The 21,854-nt window shown below is 27.0% G+C and overlaps 5 protein-coding genes across 5 annotated transcripts; 1 reads left to right on the forward strand and 4 right to left on the reverse strand.

Annotated features, from left to right (window-relative positions):
* Window positions 1-1,604: 1,604 nt before the first annotated feature.
* On the reverse strand, window positions 1,605-1,934 carry OCT59_011807 (uncharacterized protein; the record flags this gene model as incomplete). Its single annotated transcript, XM_066134031.1, has 2 exons — window positions 1,605-1,693; window positions 1,769-1,934. The coding sequence occupies 2 exons, from the start codon at window positions 1,932-1,934 to the stop codon at window positions 1,605-1,607; spliced, it is 255 nt and encodes an 84-aa protein (XP_065989335.1).
* An 8,949-nt stretch (window positions 1,935-10,883) lies between these two features.
* OCT59_011808 (uncharacterized protein) lies at window positions 10,884-11,229 on the forward strand (the record flags this gene model as incomplete). The annotated part of the gene is made up of 2 exons (XM_025327132.1): window positions 10,884-10,983; window positions 11,063-11,229. 2 exons carry the CDS (start codon window positions 10,884-10,886, stop codon window positions 11,227-11,229), a joined length of 267 nt encoding a protein of 88 aa, XP_025172723.1.
* A 1,934-nt stretch (window positions 11,230-13,163) lies between these two features.
* On the reverse strand, window positions 13,164-13,370 carry OCT59_011809 (uncharacterized protein; the record flags this gene model as incomplete). The annotated part of the gene is made up of 1 exon (XM_066134032.1): window positions 13,164-13,370. The coding sequence occupies one exon, from the start codon at window positions 13,368-13,370 to the stop codon at window positions 13,164-13,166; it is 207 nt and encodes a 68-aa protein (XP_065989336.1).
* Window positions 13,371-13,745: 375 nt separating this feature from the next.
* On the reverse strand, window positions 13,746-13,970 carry OCT59_011810 (uncharacterized protein; the record flags this gene model as incomplete). Its single annotated transcript, XM_066134034.1, has 1 exon — window positions 13,746-13,970. One exon carries the CDS (start codon window positions 13,968-13,970, stop codon window positions 13,746-13,748), a length of 225 nt encoding a protein of 74 aa, XP_065989337.1.
* Window positions 13,971-18,753: 4,783 nt separating this feature from the next.
* OCT59_011811 (uncharacterized protein) lies at window positions 18,754-19,146 on the reverse strand (the record flags this gene model as incomplete). The annotated part of the gene is made up of 1 exon (XM_025327133.1): window positions 18,754-19,146. One exon carries the CDS (start codon window positions 19,144-19,146, stop codon window positions 18,754-18,756), a length of 393 nt encoding a protein of 130 aa, XP_025172724.1.
* Between the last annotated feature and the right edge of the window lie 2,708 nt (window positions 19,147-21,854).

Here is a 21,854-nt window from a genome sequence, read left to right on the forward strand (position 1 = left end):
GAATTCCTTTAAGCTGAGATATAGAAATTAAATGTATAGCTGCGTATCTAATAATTTATTAGAAATTTTAGAATTTTATATCATATCTTATCTCAAATTACTCACTATTGCATTAATCATGAAATAAAATATTTCTATGGCTAATAATAACAAAGTTTAAAACAATTATTCGCCTCATTTAATAAATCCTCGTTAATCATTTAAGCTTTTAAGTATTATAAGGTAACTTTAATTTTTATTAATTTAAGTGGATTTTAATTTGCATATTTATTATCTTGTTCATTTTTAAAAACCGTTCACTTCCAATTTTGTTTCTCATAATTCCTAACAAAATGCCCATATATACTGTGCTAAAACCACCTTATGCAAGAAATTTAATAGTCCCTAATTGTTATATAAAGGATCCATTTAAGCAACTTGCAAATGATTTGGTTAATAAAAAATTTTTTACCAGTAAAGTGTAACATTGAAATAAGCACATTTAACTTTTATTCTGTCGTATTTTGTATGTAAAATTAAGCATGATATTTATTAATTTATGCTACAAAATATAAAAATTTTGTCCAATCAAATTCGAGGTCCAGGAGGATGCTCCTGCGTTTTCAGCCATTTCAACCGTTTATATTTATCTAGGCGAAATCTTATTTGTCACATGCCGTAATGCAGGCCAATTCACGTGAACGCAAAATTTTTGTCGGTACCGCTGAGAATGTTTTAACATCCTGAATACTACGAAATGTAATTATTTTTTATTGCATCAATAGACAAGCGATACCAAATTCTCATATTTTAATACAATATTTTTCCCCTAATCTTTTGAACTGTGGGACGAGAAAATTCATTTTTGATAGATTTTGCAAAAAAAATATCACATAATGGTATGGCATAGTATATTGCCTTGAAATTGAAACATAGATAGCTATAGAATTGTTTCATCTGATTAATTTATCTGAAATCAAATGTAGCATAAATTATAATTTTTTGGACAATCAATTTTAACATGTTTAATATATTTGAATTTTAATACAGAAATAATAAATGAATCAATAAAGATTTTACAAATCCTTTATTCTTTAATGATATTGGCTCTTTAACCATTGTTAAACCTAATACAAGATAGTATAAGATAAAATGATATGATAAAATTGGGCTTTGCTCCATTAATATTACAATAAATATATAGGTACGTGTACATTCCCTATAAAAAAAGAAAATTCAGAATTTGTCCTGAAAAGTATGGAAAATGTCCGGAAATTTTCCGTGCGTCCGGAAAACATTTGGAAACGGTCACGTTTTGGAACATTTTCCGGACGCACAAATTCCAGACATTTTCTTGACACTCCAGAATTTGTCCAGAATTTGTCCAGAATCGAGCGTCCGGAAAATGTTCCAAAACGTGACCGTTTCCGAATGTTTTCCGGACGCACGGAAAATTTCCGGACATTTTCCATACTTTTCAGGACAAATTCTGAATTTTCTTTTTTTATAGGGATTACATAAGAAAAATTTCGATCATTAATTATTGTGATTTTTTTTGAATCTCACTCGATCGAGATGATTAGTTAATAGTAGTCAGGTCTCTTAAAGTTCATATTTTCCTTGGACTAAGGTGTCGGAGCTAAAAACATTGCGATGCATACATTGCTACAAGCAGCAAAACCTGCTTGACAGGCTGGATAAGCAGCTATGGCACCTAAATAATCATAAAATCCTTAAGTTTGAAAAATAAATGTACTGACCCATTTTGAAGAATTAAAGTTGCATTTACCAGCACCGTATGTTGATAAGATTGAGACACCCATACAAGTGTGGTATGCAGTACCACAAGCACCCGCACACGTGGCATAGGATCCAAAGCCAGCATTAACGTTTGAAGACGTGAAAAGCAAGAATGTCAAAATGAATGTAAGCCATATAATGGACCTCAGATTCATGGTGATTATGCGTAATAAATAAATTTTGAATTTTGAATTTGGTCAGATTACTCAGAGAAAAAAAAAGTTGAATGAAATGTTTTTGGGATCATTGGGAATTTATGTGGAAAATTATTCTGTCGCACAGACTTGTCAGATGATCACGAACTCTTGGCAAGGAATGAATTTTCCGATTTTGATGACTTATACTCTGTGTATTTTGAACATTTCTAAATTGGTGCAAATATGGCTTAAATGTGAACGAAAACTTTATTAATATTCATTGCCAGGTTTATTTTCGATAGTTAACTCTCCCAACACTCACTATGTTTCATATGTTCTTTTTTTGTATAATAGACATGACGAAAGATTTAAAAATATAATGATTTCGCACTTATATCAGAATTCTAAGTTAACAGTTTATAGTTAATATGAAAAACGTTCTGTATTGATTTAATAATACGCAATTCATTTATAATGGTCAATGTCATTTTCTTCCATGCTTTCATTTACCGGTAGGAAGCATCCGAGATTCAATTATGTGATTTTCTTTTCTAAAGATTTCTAATCTGGTAGAATCCTCACCAGAATTAGTAATCCGAGATCTTTGCAAATTCTAAATGAAACTAGTACGTAGGTGATTTCGTCATAACAAATACATGATACCGTTCAATACTTTTTTATAAAAAATTATAGGTACGATACAATAAAAGAGAAAGCAAAATGTCTTCCAAAAATCGAGTTACACACTCGTCCGTAAAAAACCTAAAAGAAAAATCGACTCACCATTAACTGGTAACGGGATATAATTAAAGATAATCATAGTTCCGTATAATAACTCAGAAGTTTCCTCAACTTCTGTCTCGAACAAAAACACAAAGGCACAAAAACATCAAAAATCTCTCTTACACCGATGATAACATCAATAGTAAAGAAGCTTCTAAACAAAATAATGGAAATCCTTCTGACAACATAGAAATATCACCCATGATAATTTACATAACTTCATTCATGCACCTTTAAAATCTCGTTCAAATGTTGACGATTATATTCATAGTGTAGACATCTGGATCAGGGCCGATGATTTTATGATGTGATATAACATAAATTATTTATGTGTTATAACCAAATTATGTGATAAGATTTTTTTTAATTTTTATTATTTTATGTGATATTATTTGATAAATTTATATAATTATTTGATTTTATGTATAATAAAGATGTGATAATTTTATAAAATTTATTATTTAATTTTAATTCCTCATATTTTAAACACCATTAAAGTACAACATACTTAATCCCTTAAGAGAATCTTTAGACAAACTTTGCCAATCATTATCCAAAAGAGAATTGTACATAGAAAAGCTCCGTTCAACAGTACAACTTGATATCGGCAGACAAATATAATCCAAAGCAATATTAGAAAGGATTGGCAATTGCGTTGCCTTATTTAACCAATATTGATCCAATTCGATTTCACCTAAAAATTCATTATCTAAGCCACAATAAATTCCCCATTCTCGTAATAATTCATCTGATGGGTTAGCGAATTCCTTAATTATATTGTACTGCCGAATGTTCTTTCGTAAAAGGTCTCCAGCATGAATATATCTAGGATCAAAAACTTGGCATGCATGAAAGAGTGGTCGAGTTGGATGATTAGGAATATGGGCAGAAAATTTGCTGTAAGCTGTTTCAAAGGCCAATCTGAAAATAGCATAGAAATCGTTTGGATTAAATCGAAGCTGGATTATTAAATTTTCCAAAGAAGGGCCAAAATCGTTTGAATTCCTATACATTTTGATATAAGAAGTGAGCTGTTGAAGTCGTAATTCAACAAGAGGAAAAATAGGTTTATTTAATTGCTGGAAAAAATCGAGATCTTGAATGAATTCTTTAGCATAAAAAGAAATGAAATTAAGATAAATGGTAATGATGTCTGATTCTTTTTCATTCTGTAGACAAGAATTAATGGCCATCAATGTAACGTGTTTCTTGTCATTATCAAATTCTTCTTTAAAAAGGAAGGCCAATAGATGATGTGTTCCTTTGCATAAATTACCATCTGAAACCAAGAATTCCAACGAGTTTTGTTATATAAAGGAATTTTGCATGGTGAAGAAATTCCATGCATTTTCAAATAAGCTAAATATCGGCCTCTTCGGGCAGGAGAATGGACGAAAACCTCTTTAATTTTATCCAATAAACTTTTCAAAATATTAAACTGAGATAATGTTCTCCACATATCACTATTAATTTAGTACAACAAAAGAAAGATCAAATCTCAGCAAAACGAACTCAAAAAAATCAAATAAGCAACAAAAAAAAGGAGGTCAAAGAACAAAACAATATTATAAGATCAAAATTCAAATGTTTTTTTTTATTATTCAAAAAATTCCATCTAATCTATTCATAATTTAACTATATAGGCAAAATGATGTAATAATAATACTAATTATTATGAAAAATGATGTAATAAATATATAATAAATTAATGATATACTAATTATTATCGTAATAAATTAATATAATGTAAAATAATTATTATCGAATCAAAAATAATAATAATAGTGATTGTAACAAAACCCAAACCAAAAATCTCTAAAAGAAAAACTAATTATCCTATTAAATTTTTTTATACTCACGAAAATAATTTGATAAACATACCCGATAAGATTTATAATATGTGCACAACACGGAACATGAATTAATTGTGGCATCAATGGTAACAAGACTTCACGATAGCATTTTTTCATATAAGCCGCTGAATCTGATAGAAATAAACGTGGCAAATTAAAAGATATATTGAAATGAGTAAGAATTGTTGTAAGAACTTGTCCCATTATAGTATTTGTTACGCGTTCAAGAAAATCGACTGAAACTAATTTTGTTTCATGACGATAACAAAAAAGAGTATTAACAACGCTTCAAGCACAATCATCAGTGGTTTCATCCATAATTATAGCCATGGGTTTTGAATCAAAAAGTAATTTAAGAGATTGATAATGCTTGTCAAAAATATTAGGTAAATAATTTTGTCTAAGAGTAGGAGCGTGGGGAATAGAGCCTCCATTTTTAACATGTTTTTTAAAAAATGGAAGTAAAGAATTGACTTTTTCAAGAGGAATGTCTGCTATTGCAAATGCTTCTATAAGGTCTTCAATAAGTTGGTTCTTTGACTCAGAAGCTGCTCGAGTAGACGAGAGAGTAAGTTGCTGTGTTCTATTGTGGCTTTCTTCTTGACTTCTCACATTTGATATATGTTTCTGACTTTTACAGTGGTTATCTACAACAGATTTATGCTTCCATTCCACAGAAACATTACAGTAATTACAGAAGAGAATATTATTATCAACATGAAAAATGTCTTTATATTCATTACATCTGGTGTAAACTGAAACGACTTTGCTTTTTTTTGGCGGCATAATATTTATAACGAAAAAAGAGATCGAAGATAATTGATAATCATCTGAAGCTGAATTTATATTTACTGCGGATTATGTGATTTAACATAGGAAGATCCTATATTATGTGATTTTATGATTTGATATACAGGAATTATGTGATATCACATAAATTATGCGTTTAATGTGAAATTATATGATCAAATAAAATCATCGGCCCTGATTTGGATTACAATCCAAATATTCGAAGGCTAACCAAATGGATAATTATTCCCTCAACAATGATGATCAAATACCAGATCAAGCCAACAAGGGTTGATTGGTATAATGCGGAAAAATGGATTAATCATTAACCCATTTGAAGATCCTACATGTGAACATTATCAAACTTACAAAAAAGCCCCCTAATTCTTTGGGGTGAAAAAAATTGCGAAAAATAGGATATGGTATTTCACGTATACATTTTGATTGGTGATTTTCTTGTATTACAGTATATTATATTTTTAATAAAATAAAGATTATCACAAAAATTTAAATTTCTTATAACACGCGCATAAAATTTTTTTAAGAAAATTTATTAAAAAAAAATGGAGGCTAACGAAATTTCTTAACCACTTTAGACAGATCAACAAATTAATAAAAAGAAACTGTTGAAATTCATAATCCTTCTAAGGAATCAATATTCTGATGTTGAACGAAGTTATACTTACGATATTATTAAAGAAGGGAATTATTCGCCCGCTATTTGTCTTAAATATACAAAAGGTCAAAAAGGTTTCGAGTTCCTGATAATTATGAAATTAAAGGAAGTTCGAGAAACCAAATATGTGGGAAAACAATCCACTTTATTGGATATATTATGGAGATAAATTTCAGTATCATGTAAAGTCGGAAAAATTAGGCTCAAATGCAGCATGTTTATACGCTAAGGTATAAACAGAAATTAATATTAAGAGAATATTAAAAATTTTATTAATGTAAATATAAAATTTTTATAATAGGCCTTAAATCCAGAAATTAAAACATGATACATTTTTTAGTCTTCATTTGAAATATTTGAGCAAACAAGAAATATTCATCAACAAGAAACTGTCTTAAAATCATCTGATAATTTAACTTAAACTGGACAGAAAAAACCACAAAGTCTATATCTACAATATTTGATCAAGCAGCAGCTAAAGATTGTCATTCAGATGATAATCTTAGCCTGATTAAAATCTATTGAATTTGATATTAGTATATTGAGAACAATTTTATTTATTATAGATTAAGATTTTGCTTATAATCCAGTTTATTGAAGAACCAGTCTATCGAAATTCACTTAAATATAGTTTACATCTTTAGAAATAATAAACCCTTAGTTTTAAATAGCTATTCGGTTTAAACCTTTTGTTACTCCTAATTATTAATTAAAAAATATGCATTTTACTATGAAAATTGTTGTAAGCCGGAACGAGTGGTTGGAATTGATTGATTAATTAATCGATTAAAGGTACAGTGTATATTGATCATTTTTCATAAGTGCGCAGTGGCAAACAAGGTCCCAAACTAGTTTTCTGACATATAATAATATGACACGTAAATATAAAACTTATCGAAAAATAAAATGAGTTGAAGTATTATTCTCCCAATATCACGATCACGATAATATTTTCAAATAAAAATAAAAGACAATATTTTATGATTGTGTGAACATAATAAATTTGTTTATACTTACTGCTAAACAATTACTCTTCCGTTCTTTTCCTGTCAAGACAATTGGCCGAAATAAGAAAAGGCCTCAGTAAGTTAAAGAAATATTGTTAAAGAAAACTAAATAATAAAAACATGTGGAAATGGAAAGTAATATTGAAATATTTTATGAAATGAGGTAAATGTGTGTGAAAAATTATTCTTATTAAAATTTATTAATGAAAAAGAAAAAGGGAGCGAAATTTAACACAAAATATATTTGAAAAATAATTCTAAATGAAATTTTTAATGAAAACAGAAAAAGGAAGTGAAACTGGATGTAATTTAACAATAATACGTGTATTAAATGAGAATCAACGAAATGTTTAAATGAGATAAAAATCAACTCGAAACTACACGAACTACAAACATATACAAGTTAGCACCAGCTTACTATTATGAGAATAATGATGGCAGAAAAGCAAAATGTAACAAAGTACTTTGGCCAACTTTATTATTTATAATTATTATATTACTATGGGCCGGTGCAAAAAGATTCGTACTTCAACAAAATGCCAATAAAAAAATTTTTATTATATAAATGTTTATTTATTTAATTTGAATTGATATATGTTTGGGAAATATAAAAATATAAGTGTAAGATTAAATTGTGTATTATCAATTAAAATTACTATAACCACTAAATTTTTATTGATTAATTGTGCATTTTTTATATTATATTTAAAGTATTCTTTAACATATTTAAATGCCATTATCTAAAATTTAATTAAAACTTATGAAATTTTTTTTTTTAAACGAATTTAATAATGTATCATGAATGGATAAATATTTTGAATGAGAACTTAAACTTACAATTTTACACTTTACAACTATTTAAAAACCTTCAATTAGTTAAAGTTTGTGGTAATAAGTAGAGATAAAAATTTTTTTGATAATTATAGTATTTTGCTATTTTAGAACAAGAAAATAAATGCTTTTTCTTTGTTTATTTAAATTAATTTTAAAAATTCTGATATTTTCCATTTATTAAAAAGGAAATATTGTAAATTATTAGACAGTTTATTATTTATTTGCGTTTTATATGTAAAGTTTTAGCATGAATATACTGCTGCTATACCTTATTTAATTTGATATCATAATTTTAATTGTACTTTTAGTAATTCCCAATGCTTCAGCAGTTTGCTTGCGTAATATGAACATCAGATGGCTCATCCTCATAAAATTAATTTAAAAAGTGTAATTGCAATCATTAATTATTACTATTTTTTTGTTATATTTTAACAGTATTCTATTTTATTTTAAAAAAGAAAAAAGGATGGTATAAGAAAGAAAATTAAAAATCAAGTACTTTTAGTTATTATTTATCAAATATATGAATTTCAGACCGTTATATTTTGTTGTGCAATATTTTACCTTAATGTAAATCTTATCTATTTTTAGTGAGGTACGAATCTTTTTGCACCGGCCCATATTAATGTTAATGAATTTAATTAAATATGACTAATGATTAATGACATGCGAAGTATATGTATATGATCATTATGTGATCACCAATTTCCGGATAACATAAATAATCTACATATCATAATAAGCTAAAAAATAAAATATTAGTTATTATTTCTGCTATTAACTTAACCATACCATATCACCATTATTATTATTTTAATACCAAACTTACAAAATTTGTGTTCTTTTGTTTTGTTAAAATCAATCATATGAATTTAATCTAAATAAAATAATTGATCCTTAGAAAAATAATATTAAACAAGTTAACATTAAACATGGCAGGGAGCTATAGTCATAGTATAATTAGAACTGTAATAATTCCAACTTTTTTTAATTAAGTTGGTTTATACTACCATACAGTATCATAATTATGTTATATAATTTTTAAGATTTAAAGAGAATTTCTAAATTTTAACTGGTGGAAAAATTACTGGTAGATCATGTGATTGTATATTAAATATTCACGTGATTTATTATAACAATGCAATTTCATTTGCTCACTTCGCTCACTAGGTTTTTCTAGCTAAACCATAATTTTCATTTTATTTGCAAAATTTTTTATTATATTTAACATATCTATAAAAAAAAATGAGAAATTACTCTTAACTAGCTATTAACATAATTTTTTTTATCATTTGGTAAAGGATGATCATTTTCGGTTGTTAATCATTTTTGGCTTAGTTATTTCACTTGTTAATTATTTTAAGGTTAATTATCTGATTGTTGATGATTTGCTAAAAATTTTATCCCACAATATTTTAGCAAGAAAGGACATTCTATAAAAGTGCAATATGACCTTATGGATGGGTGGGTGGCGCGTCATGTTATTGTAATGACTTGAAATGATTGACATGTCATGATAGATTAACATTAACTTAACGTTAACATAAGATTAGTTTTTGAGTGATTTCCATTTCAAGATGCTGATCCCCCATCTTTGGTATTGATTTGCTGATTATATAAATACATTTCAAATCAAGCTTTTCTATTTTAGTACGATCGGCAATCAACAAATCTTTTAGTATTTTAATAATATAATATATTTTTTTCATGTTAATTGTGACACTATTGTGACTGTGACTACAAAAACTTTTGATTCAGGATTATTTATATCAATGTGTCAGCTCAAATAATACTGCATAATTAATATGAACTATCAATGCAATTATTACCATCAATATGTCATTAAGCCTGCAAATATATATATAAATGATATACCCACCTTTCATTATTTCACTTATTATTTCAATTAAATTACTATTTTATATTCTTTCTTTCTTTATTAACTACCTTCAACTACATTTTGAATAATTCATTATTTACCCTACTCTCTTAACAATTTGAATCTAATCAAAATGAGCAATTATCCTGACCAAAATAGTAAATCCAATGAAAAGTACTTTAATTTGTAATATTTCTTTTCAAAGATACTTAGTTATATTAACCAATCTCTATTTAGTTCTAATTGAATATTTAAAAGAATGAGGTAGTAAATCATCATATTGTGGATTTTTGAATTTTAACAGTGATTTCATCCTGCTTCAATATCACCTACAGACATGTGTGATAATCTTGATACCGTTTGGCTTTATCACTTTCTAAGTGAGACAAAATCTCTGTTTAATCAGAAAACTTATGTAGTAATAAAAAATAAGGTGTGTTATTTTATTTTGCAGCGTTAGGGTAACTCCTAAGTTGGATGCGTTTTGACTTAGGAGAATTACTGATCTTGACATCTTTGGTAACCAATCCATTATCTCATTTTGGGCACCCTAATTTTGTAGTTGATACAAGTCTGCTAATTCTGGAGGAGGAATTGGCTATGTACCTTCTTTTATCACTAAATAAATTTTAATGCACTACTAATAATTTCTTTCTTATAATAGGCAAATGAAGAACAATATTGTTTTACAAATTATTTCAAAAATTTTGGCAAAGAATTATTAGGGAACATAATAAAAAAGAAAATTGTTGTATCTTACTCAAATGAAACATCTGAAGTTTCACAATCAGATTCAAATAAAACTAATAAGAATACTGAAAAAATTACTCTTTAAGTTAAACAAAAAGGAGAACTGAAAAGCGTAAGAGATGATAATGCTGATACAGAAATTCATCTAATGGTAGTAAATTGTAATATTTCTTTTGTATTTATAAATATATTATTAAATAATATTTGATAATTATTTACTAGAATACAAGAAAAAACAAAGCCAAATTCCAAGACAAAATATAAGAATAACCTAGTATTTAGACAAGTTGATGATAATGCACTTCTTGTTGCCTCAAGTATATATATGAAAGTTTTATTGCAGATAATATCATACCTTTTATTAAAATTCTTAAAGGCTTCTCTTCAAGATCACAAATGTCTCTATCATCAGCAAATGAACCTGTACTTCAAGCAATTATAAAAAAACTTATTCCATTAAAGTATTGTATTTCAGAACTTTCATTAGTAATGAATGGTAAAAAGCTAAATGGCTCAGGTCATTTTAGTTATTCAAATATTTTTATTTTAAGTAAAGGATAATAATATTATTTTAGAATTAAAGTATATCTTATTAATTGAACTTATTAATAGTAATCAGAAAAATAATTTTGGTGCAAATGAACTTAAAAATCTAGATAAAATACTTGAAAATGAAAATGAAGAATCTGTATTAAAAAGATCATATACATATTGGTCAAAGGAAGATAAAAAACAAATTTGACAACTACAGTATAGGTGAAACATTAAATATACATATATGAAAACAATTTCAAAAGGAAAAGCTATAAACTATTCTAGCTCTGGAGTATTTGATTGATTTAATAAAATTTTTGTGATTTTTTTAATAACAATAAATTGGCAATAACAATTATTAACTTATAAAGTTAATAATTATTTATTAGTAAGATTTTTCCAGGAATACTAATACTACTAATAGGTAATAGATTACTTAATTAAGTTAATAAAACTTTTTTATGAAATAGATTATGTTTAAATGAGATATATAAAAAAATTTCAAGATTTTTTTAATAACAATAGGCCAGTATGAGTGTGTTAAAATAACAAAATCTAAACCTAATAAGTTAAAGGAATTTGTTATATTAGTAATTAATTTTCATTGCATTTTATAGAAATCTGCTAATGAAGTAACAACTAGCTATATATAATAAGATTTAAAATATTTAATTTAGTATATTATTGCATTTTTAACATACTGTAATGGTCTGGTCTAAATTTATTAAGTTTTGAAAATATTAATCTAGATTATGTTTTCTTTATTTATCTTTCTCTTTATTTTTTTTATTTATTTCTTATTTTTACTTAATTCTTAATACTTTGTTCACTTTTTCTATTTTATAATGCACATGGATTTATGTTGGGGGAGTGGTATTGACTTATTAATTGAAGGTGAGAATTTTAGATGCCAGGCAAAAGATGATGTTGAACACAGCCTCAAAATTTAACCCTATACTAGATCAACAAACTGACAGTCAAATCCTTTACAGTCACAATCAACATCAGGAGGATAAAATAAGCGTAGATCTACAAAATAATACACATGTGAAAAACTACGCAAATCTACATCACTTGCGACGATATACGAGTGTGAAAATTTTAGAGAAATTTTCAATAGTATAAAATAGTGTATTTTTGAAAATGACGTAGTTTTTTAGTAGTAAAAAATAATGTAGTTACCTTAACATAAAATTTTCCTCTTTATAACCCCTCGTGTATTTTTCTGATATTTTCTTACAATTTTGTTGTTTTTTTTACTTACACTAAGAGTCAAATTCGATATTAATCATATTTTTATTTTTGCCTACACTAAGAGTCGAACTGAATACCTCAAGATAAATTATTAATATATAAAGTCTCGTTACCTAACCACTACACTATTTATTCTTTTTTTTAATTATTAACATTATATTTCATATTTATCTTAGAATAAAGACATGCTTAAACCTTCGTATTTATTTTATATGATTTTAGTATTTGTGCAAATTCTTACACAACTTTCTTCAGATACAAAGTTTTTAAAATATTTTTAAACTGTATTTTGACATGCAGTTTATTTAAATTACATATTTACATAAATTTTTAAAGTGTATAATACTGAAGCTAACTATTTATGTAAATTTTACATAACTTTTTTAGATACAAACTTATTCAAAATATTTTAAGCTACATTTTCATGTGTGGGTTATACAAAATCATGTATTTATGCAAATTTCTAAAGTGTAAATTACTGAAACTATCTACTAGCGTAGAATTTACGAAACTTTTTAAGATACAAAATCAATAAAGTATTTTTCAAATTATTTTTATGTGTAGATTACTTAAAATCGAATATTTAAGAAATTATTTCAGAATGTAAAACTTCGAAACTACCTATTCATGAATAATTTATGGCACTTTTTAAGATATGCCTTATTAAATAACTATGTTTCAAGTGTAATTTATGCAAAACCGTATATTTATAGATTTTTACGGGGTGTAAATTTCCAGAGATTATACATATTTGACAACTTTACGCTAATATTCGCCTCATATAATCTCCTGATGAATATCACCTTCTTTTTATGATAGAAATATTGATGCAAGAGCATGTCATGTGAAATATTGTTGGAATGGATTAAGATGGTGTGTGTAATAATTCTATGCAACATTAATAAAGAAATCAAGGTTTCGATCTTGTCCAAATTGAATTAAGAAGTTAATAATCTTACTAGTATCAAGATACTTGGAATTATCACAATTATCATTAAGGCCATTTGAAAGTTTCATAAGCTCTTGTGTAATACAATTTGTAATCTCCATCACTTTATCTCTAACTGTTACAGTACTTGATAGAACATTGTTCATACTTAACAGTTATCAAATGTAGCAGAGAATAAAGGAGTTACAAAGATTATCCAATTCATCATGCCATCTTTAAGTTATACTATTTCAAATTTACATATGCTGTATCTGTCACTACATATATATGGTAACCTTTCCTTTCTTGATTTCATGTGTTTAGATGTATTAGGGATTAAGTTATATTTGTTTATAAGGTATTGACAGAAGGATTAGGATCAAAGAGTATTCCATATTCATCAATAACTATAAGTGTTTTTTCTTTTAGTTGCTTGAATAAATCATCCATTATGTTTGAAGCAGATACACCTTTTCTTCATTTCCTCAGCATGGCTTAATAGAGACATCAATTAATTAAAATGATTCTTAGTTAAAATATCTTTATTTAGGTATATAGATTTCTTTTGCTATTTTAGCATCATCTGGTTTTGCTAATTCATTTGCATCTAAAACATAAAGTAAAAGCCATCCTTTGGCAAATACTTTTGCAGCAAGAAACAATGCAAGATATGACTTGCCAACACCCATGGGACCAGATAAAACTCTTTTGATTGATCTACCACTGTCACTTGCAAGCATATTCCATATTTCTATTATTTGCTCCATTATTAAGAATGACCTGCCCCAATAGTCTTCTCCATAACTCTTGGTCTCTTGATCAAGTGAAGGTTATAATATTTTGGCTAATTTGTAAATCTTTCAATAATTTCTCAAATTTATTGCAGGATGCAGGTTTGAACTTTTCACTTGCAAGCATTGTGGATAAAATAGGTGGAAAGTCCACAAGTTCATATTTAGCAGTATAGTCCACTCAATTATCTATGCGATGTTTCTTAGTAGGATTTCTATTAATAGTAGGCAATATTATGGGAAAAAAAGGTTCAGAAACAAACTCAAACATTCCCTTGTTCAAGAGGTAAACCATTGAGAGACACTTACCAGTAGTGGGCAGTAGTGGTTGTATAATAATATGGATTTTCTCCTCTGGAAGTTGACCATTAAAATATTTTCTAAACAGATAATGAGGACTCATTTTTTTTCCTCCAAGTTTCTGTACAATATCAAAAACATCAACAACTTCTTCAACATCAACACACCAAAGATTCAGTTTGGAAGCATCATTAGTGAGGTCTTTAAGTATATTATTTTCCTATTCCCAGGTCAAAATAGTAACATCAGTAAGTTTCTTGGACTTAGGATCCTTAAGGATTTTTTGTAAATGGGAAAGAGATTCCTTAGGGTTCTTTATAAATTTTTCATTAAGGATTTATTATTAAATCCCTGTATTAAAAGAATTAAATAAATAACTTACTCTCTATATTATTTAATAATTTTTTTAATAAAGTTAGTTAGTTCAATTATATGTAAAGTGGTGGGACTAAGATCTAGACGCCCACATTCCTGACAATGTCTAAATCTATTATCTATATACTTACAAATTTTACATATTAACAGTTATTTAGTTATCTATAGTTTTAATAATAAATCTTCACAAATTATTATTCAATGAGAAAAATAAAGCATAACATCTAATTGTTGTCAGTACCAGTAAAAATATCACTTCTCTTCACTTAAAGTGTGATAATTATAGAAATACCAATGTCTACTTATGAAGACAGAACAAAGGAAAAAGTTATTGAAGGTTCATAACATCGCCGATAATCATTCATTAGACGCGTAAAAATTTTATTAAATAAGTAGTTCTTAGTATTTTTAAAATCATAATATTAACTATAAAGAAATGGTTTATAAAAGTAAAACTTTACCACAATAGAAACTTTATAAAAAATAAGTCTACCGTATAAGGCGTATATATTATATACCATAAGAGTTACCAAAGTTTTTCTTATTCATACGAAGGTTTCTCAAAAAGTATTTTGTTTAATAAAACTTTGTAATACTTGTAAAATTTATATATTTAGAAAGCTACGAACTGGACAATATTTACAACCTTAAAAAGTTTACATCATGCAGAAAATTCGTGTTCCTATTTGCCATATTGATCATATGAATTATCACGTGATTTCTCATATCTTTAAAGGATATGAATGATAAAATTGTTGCATTAATTCTATCCTATAATTAGTAACTCATCATCTTATATCTGTATGTTCAATTCACATAATTCGAAATTATTATTGTCAAATCCTAATTTATAACTTGTTTAATGACAAGACTCAAATATCTCAAAATATCATTGACAAATCCACTTTTGAAGCAAATTTATTTTCTGATTCATTAATCACTAATGCGACTATATTTGTTCCTTTCAAGATTTTTTGCATAAATGTCATAATGGTTTCAACGTAGTGATCTTGGATATCTTTTTTTGTTTTTTTCTTCTCAGTATTTTGGCTTAAAACATATAAATCATCATTTGATTATTTCAGCTTTATTTTTATTTTTCATTTCTTTGTATTTATGCCTTTGGTATATCCCTCTCTTTAGCCTTTGATGATCCTACCCTTGATCTTTGAGTATATCTTATTTTTAAGCTATGGCATTTTTGCTTAATTTTACTCTTTAAATTGTTTGCATTTCTTTATTCGTTCTTTTATATTTCTTTTATTTTGTCTAGAAAGGTTTTAGTAAAAAAAGTATTATATTTTAAATTATAAATCACATGCGTGACTATTAAAATAAGAGTTTCTATGATTGCATGGCAAATTGTTTATTTTAAATATTATGTGTGATACACGTTAATTCATCATTTTTGTTAAGAATTTAATTAACTAAATTAGATCATGTTAGAACAGTCCTGGTGCGAAGCAACAGGTGAATGCTAGTTTAATGCTAAAATTTAGGTAACTTAAATAAATCATGCTATATGAAAGAATGGCTCTTTCAAGTAGATTCCCGGAGGTAATCGTACTCAAGAACACTCTTTCACTGATTCTACCCAGATTGCATACTTGTAAATATTTTTACATTTAAAACTTCATTTATATAATAGAATAAAATATTAGTTTACTAGCCCCCGTAGGACCGGGAGTAGCCCCGGTTTGATAGCTAGTGTTCTTAAAAATTTGTAAACCAATATAGTTTGTTATTTTTTTTTATATAACGAAATACTTTATTATTTATAAGATAAGAACATACAAAATTTATAAAATACATCTTGAGTTTGGTAATTAACTTAACTCACTCCATACAAAGTACAGTACATTACACATGTTTTAGGGGCGAGTCGTATAGGTGTAATCAATCTTTTATTAGTGCAAAACGAAAAAAAGAAATGCAAGTACTTTTACCATTAACAAATTTTTGTTTAGGCTAATTCTCAAAAATTAGCAGTAACGACAATTTCACATGTTGAAACTGAGATGTGCGCACTTGGTTCTTTGTGTTATACTTTAAATTTTGATGTTACAGAACATTAGCACAACCGGTATCTATTATCTAAAATATAAAATTTTTAATATTTTTAAATTGTTTAACCGTCTCAAATACAGTGACGTTGTAGTACCTTTACCTACTACCTTAAATTAGTCATATATTGTACATTCCATTTATGTTTACTAACATCTAGTTCATTAATCTGAGTACTCATTACACCATTTCTAAAGTTTTCTAATTTAATTTTTTTAATATACCTGACTCCTCTATTTTATCATTCTTCCGATCTAGAAACCCTTTTTCTTTTATCCAATTTACCAATACCTTGAGACTTCTCAAAACTTACTACTTCCTCACATTATATTTTCCAAATTTTATCATATATATTCATCAGAGATAAGTCACATATCTTCAACATACTTGAATCATCTAAATCTTGAAATTAATAAGTCTACGTGTTATTTCATATAATAAATTTTTTAAAGGAAACAATCTTGATTTTAAAGCCACTATGATATAAAATTACATTAACCGCATATTCCCACACTTTTATCTGAAGAAACAATTCCATATGTGGTCCCACGATTCCGTTTCTTCGTTACACCTTACGCATTACGCCGATGATATTCCAAAAACTTTTCTTTGATACAATATTTCATATGTTTGATAATGATTAAAGAAAAATTTTGGTTCTAAAGGCTCTAATTTGAGTATCAATAGTTTGTTATTTAAAATTTATAGTGCTATTAAAGTAAAATAATATAAATGTCGGTATGCCACAATTTGTCCCGTGATCAGCGCGTACCGTTTTTATTGGTGTATATTGCAGGGCACCGATCAAAGCAGGGGGAGGCGATCACCGGGTCACCTTATTCATCACGTGATATACACGTGATCGCGACACATGCCCTTCATTTTACTAGTGGCGCAGACTCCCGAAATATATATAGTTGTGATAACAAAAAATTTTACAGCATTTTCCTTTTTAGAGCACTAATAATAATAAATACTTTTCAAATTCGAAGAAACTAGTATAAAATCCAGGGTCATTTCACTTTCCATTATTAAAGTGTTATTGTTGCAAACTTCATAAAAATAAATAATAAGTTTTTTCCTTTTTTATCAATAACAATAATAATAGGGTTTTTTTTCCTTTTATCAATAACAATAATAATAGGGGGATTTTCCTTTTTTATCAATAACAATAATAATGGGGGTTTTGACCTCTGCACGACATCCTCTTATATGTAACACAACGATTTTGACTGGTCACCACATGCACACATGGCGTAATGTAAGTGTACTTTATTTTTTTTTCCTTAGAAATTTTCAAATTGTCAATTTAGTTTTTAGGTAAAAAAAAAAACTTATCTCATGCTTTTTTATACTATTTTTTATTAATTCTGATAGTTTGATTTAATAATTTTGATTAACCTCAACGAAAAAAAAATTAATAAATTTTATTTAATTTTGTGAGAAATAAATTCCTTTGATTCCTTCTTATCTTCTCTAAAAAAAAAATAATTTATGTTTGTAAAACTAGGGTTAATAAAAGATCTTGAAAATTTTTTTTTTTAAAATGTGAAAGGGTATAAAGTAATAAATAAGAATTTGTATTCAAAATGGTTGTACATTTGCCGTTTGAATTAACTACGAGTATTTTTTTATAAAGTTCCAATTATATTTAAGATATTCGAACTTTATCATTAAACAGATTTTGCCATCTAAATTAAATTTAAGGATTTGCGAAATTTTTGAATGCGAAGGAACGATATCGGAAGAGAATTAAGCGTAATTATTAAGCTACGAAATTTTTTTAAAAAAAATATATACACAAGTGAAGAGTCTATTAGAAGGGAGTTAAATGTAGTTATTATGTTACGAAATTGAAAAAAATCGAATAAACACAAGTGAAGAATCTATTAGAAGGGAGTAAAAGCTACGAAATTAAAAAAAAATCGAATAAACACTAATTATTAAGCTACGAAATTAAAAAATAATTCGAATAGACACAAGTAAAAGGTCTATTAAATATAATTATTCAGTAAAAACTTTAATAGAAATCAGTTCCATTAAAGAATTGGAATTCGAATAAATTGGTGGTTGTGTTTTGTCTTGGCAACTGTCTAATTTGTCTAATAAAATTTAATCTAGATGTATTACTTTTTAGTTGTCGTTGAATTCGACGTTTACGAATACGATCTGGTATATATGATGACACAGGAGACAGTTTTTCCATTTGTCTTCCGCAACCAATTGATAGACATCTACGCCTCCATAAATCGTCCTTCATATGAATTAAATGTTTTTCTTCCGTGAGTAAAGCAGTTTCTTCTTCTTGTTGTTCGGGTCTTTGAGGTAGTAGTTTGGAATGTGAAGTACCTTCATGTAGTTTTTCTTGATGTACATCAAGTTGTTTGCAAACCGTGACTGTTGGTTTGTCCATTTTTTTCTTATTTATCAAAGAATTATATTTCTATATAAGAAGGCTTTTCAAAAAAACTATCTTTTGTAGATGATAAAAAGGAATTTAGATGGGGTTTATTCGAGTTATTTTATATTATTTTTCTATGATCACGTGACGAAATATGCGTCCTGATTGTTTTTTCTCGGAAAACGGAATGCGGAGTCAACAGTGAATCGTGGAATTTCGTGGTAGCTTTATATTAGTCATAATCTCCGTTTTTCTGTAGTGTTTACGTATTGCAGAGTTTCATTTTCTTAAAGATAAAAAAAGGAAATATTTTCCGTGCAAGAAACAGATGATATAAAAATAGATATATACTATACAATTTTAAAAAAAATAAATGAAGAGATTCTTTTATTTATTATATATAATTAGATACTATGTATAATTAGATACTATTAATATATTTGTACTATAAATTATCCATTATTTTTTCTCAATTTCCCGACACCTTCATTTGATTTTTTTTAAAACTACTAAAAAAAATTAATAATATTCAATTTTTATTTTCACAGCATACTAATAAAGGATTTTTTTGTTTATAATCAATCAAATGAAAGAAACTAATCTTTTAAAATTGTACCTTAATTAGTTTAATAGATGTTCAGCTACTTCTACTGGTAATCGTTGCATTGTATCTTTGTATCTTGGTATGATACCTATACTATAAGCTCTATTCAATTACTTTTTTTCATCTAAAAAAATTGAACGGAGTGCGGAGTATGGAGTACGGAATGTGAAATGCAGGATATGAAGTGTGTTTGATAATATTTTTAAACCGAAAAAACAATTATCCAAAGAAAGAAACCAACTTGAATAAATGCTATATTTGTGAAAAAGGATTAATCGGAATTAAAAATTAGCTTATATCCCATGTGGCTATGAGATTATAACGGGGAAATATTCGGGTAAAATTTTAAATTAGGTAATGCAATAGTGCGGAATATATATTAAGGGGTAAGGTATAGAGTATGGCAATTTTAGATAATGCCAGTTATTACCTATTTTAGTATCTGACGATTGGATTACAAAATGTCTAAATATTCTACTGAATTAATAATGCATAGCACTGTATGTGGTGGCATGTGTTGCTGACGTATGATGAACCAAATAATAGACTAGCAATTAATTAAAACAGAAAATATAAATTAGCCAAAGGATACACAATATATTAATTTGAGATGGATATTGATTAAATTTTGCGTTATCAAAAAAAAATTAACTATAAAAAGGTTTGTGGTGAAACAAGATTTTTCTTGATCTGTTTAAAGTTCAGCAAATCAAGTTATAGTAAACAAACAAACAATGAAACAAACAAAAAAAAATTAATACTATGGCGGCCATTCGGCGTAACTTATTAATCTATAATGAAACTATAAAATAATTATTAATTCGGAAAAAAAAATGATTTGATTCGGGTATATCTAAAATTGCTTGCCGAAAAAGAAAAGGCCAATGCCGTAGTGCAGAAATGCAATTTTAATTTCTGCATTTCGACGTAGAAAAATTGCTGAAATTATTTATTATTAAAATTGGCCAAAAATGCTTTCGACAGCCAACTTTAGGTATACATATACCGGAGATTAAACAGTAGCATTTAAAATTTGTCCCCCTCCCGTTAAATTACCTGGAGTGCTACGAATAGTTGTAGAGTCCGGTGAGTGGAGTGCGACGCCCCATACTCATAAAATGAGCTGGCCCAATTATCATGAGCCATGAGGTATTATTTGTACGCTTCACGTAATTATATTACACACTGCTAAATGATTAACCGATCTTCCATCTAATCTAATTTTGGCCATCTCCCAAATAATTCCCAAAAAGAGGGTTATTGTAATAACATATTAAAATAATATTTAATCAAATTGTTGCATCTATCGTATTATATTTGTAGTATTCCTTTATATAAACTTACTAGTTAGTACCGATTGATTGTTTTGAAAGAACTCGGTTCAACAATAAATACTTACATAAATCAAATAAATTTCTTTATTTTCGTGAATTAAGAAGCTTTATTGATAACATATCATTTTTTTTTATTGTAACCTGAAACAAAAAAGCCGAGACCAATCTTACACACTATAACAACATAATTATTCTTATTTAGCCTCAAAAAACTTTTTTATTTATTTGGGTTAATTCATACATACTATTATCGACCGCATTTAATGTTGATCCCCAAAAAGCTAATTTATATTCCGAGGAAAATTATCTTAAAATGCTATTTACTTCAATTCCAAAATTGGTTTTTTATTTATTTAGGTTATACATACATATTATCGACCGCATTTAACCGAAAAGCTACTTTTTACGAGAAATTTAGATCCCGAGAGAAGTAAGAAAAATTATCTTAAAATGCTATTTACTTCAATTCCAAATTAGGTTTTTTATTAATTTATTTTTTTAAAAAAACTTTTAAAAATACGTATATACTGTGTAAGTATATTACATTATTATAAAAGTACCATAAACTATAAATAGGATCGTGAAACGTCTCAAAATCACAAAATTTAAACAAAGCATAGATTAGATGTATCCAGTCGTACACATATTTTTTAATTTACTATAAATACTGTTTAAAATGAACATCACTTTATTAATGATGCTTTTTATGCCTTATTGACATAACATAATTATATTTACATGTGAAATTAATGTATAATCACATAATATTTTGATATTTGTGC

Source organism: Rhizophagus irregularis, chromosome 2, assembly GCF_026210795.1.
Source record: "Rhizophagus irregularis chromosome 2, complete sequence".
Taxonomy (NCBI): domain Eukaryota; kingdom Fungi; phylum Glomeromycota; class Glomeromycetes; order Glomerales; family Glomeraceae; genus Rhizophagus; species Rhizophagus irregularis.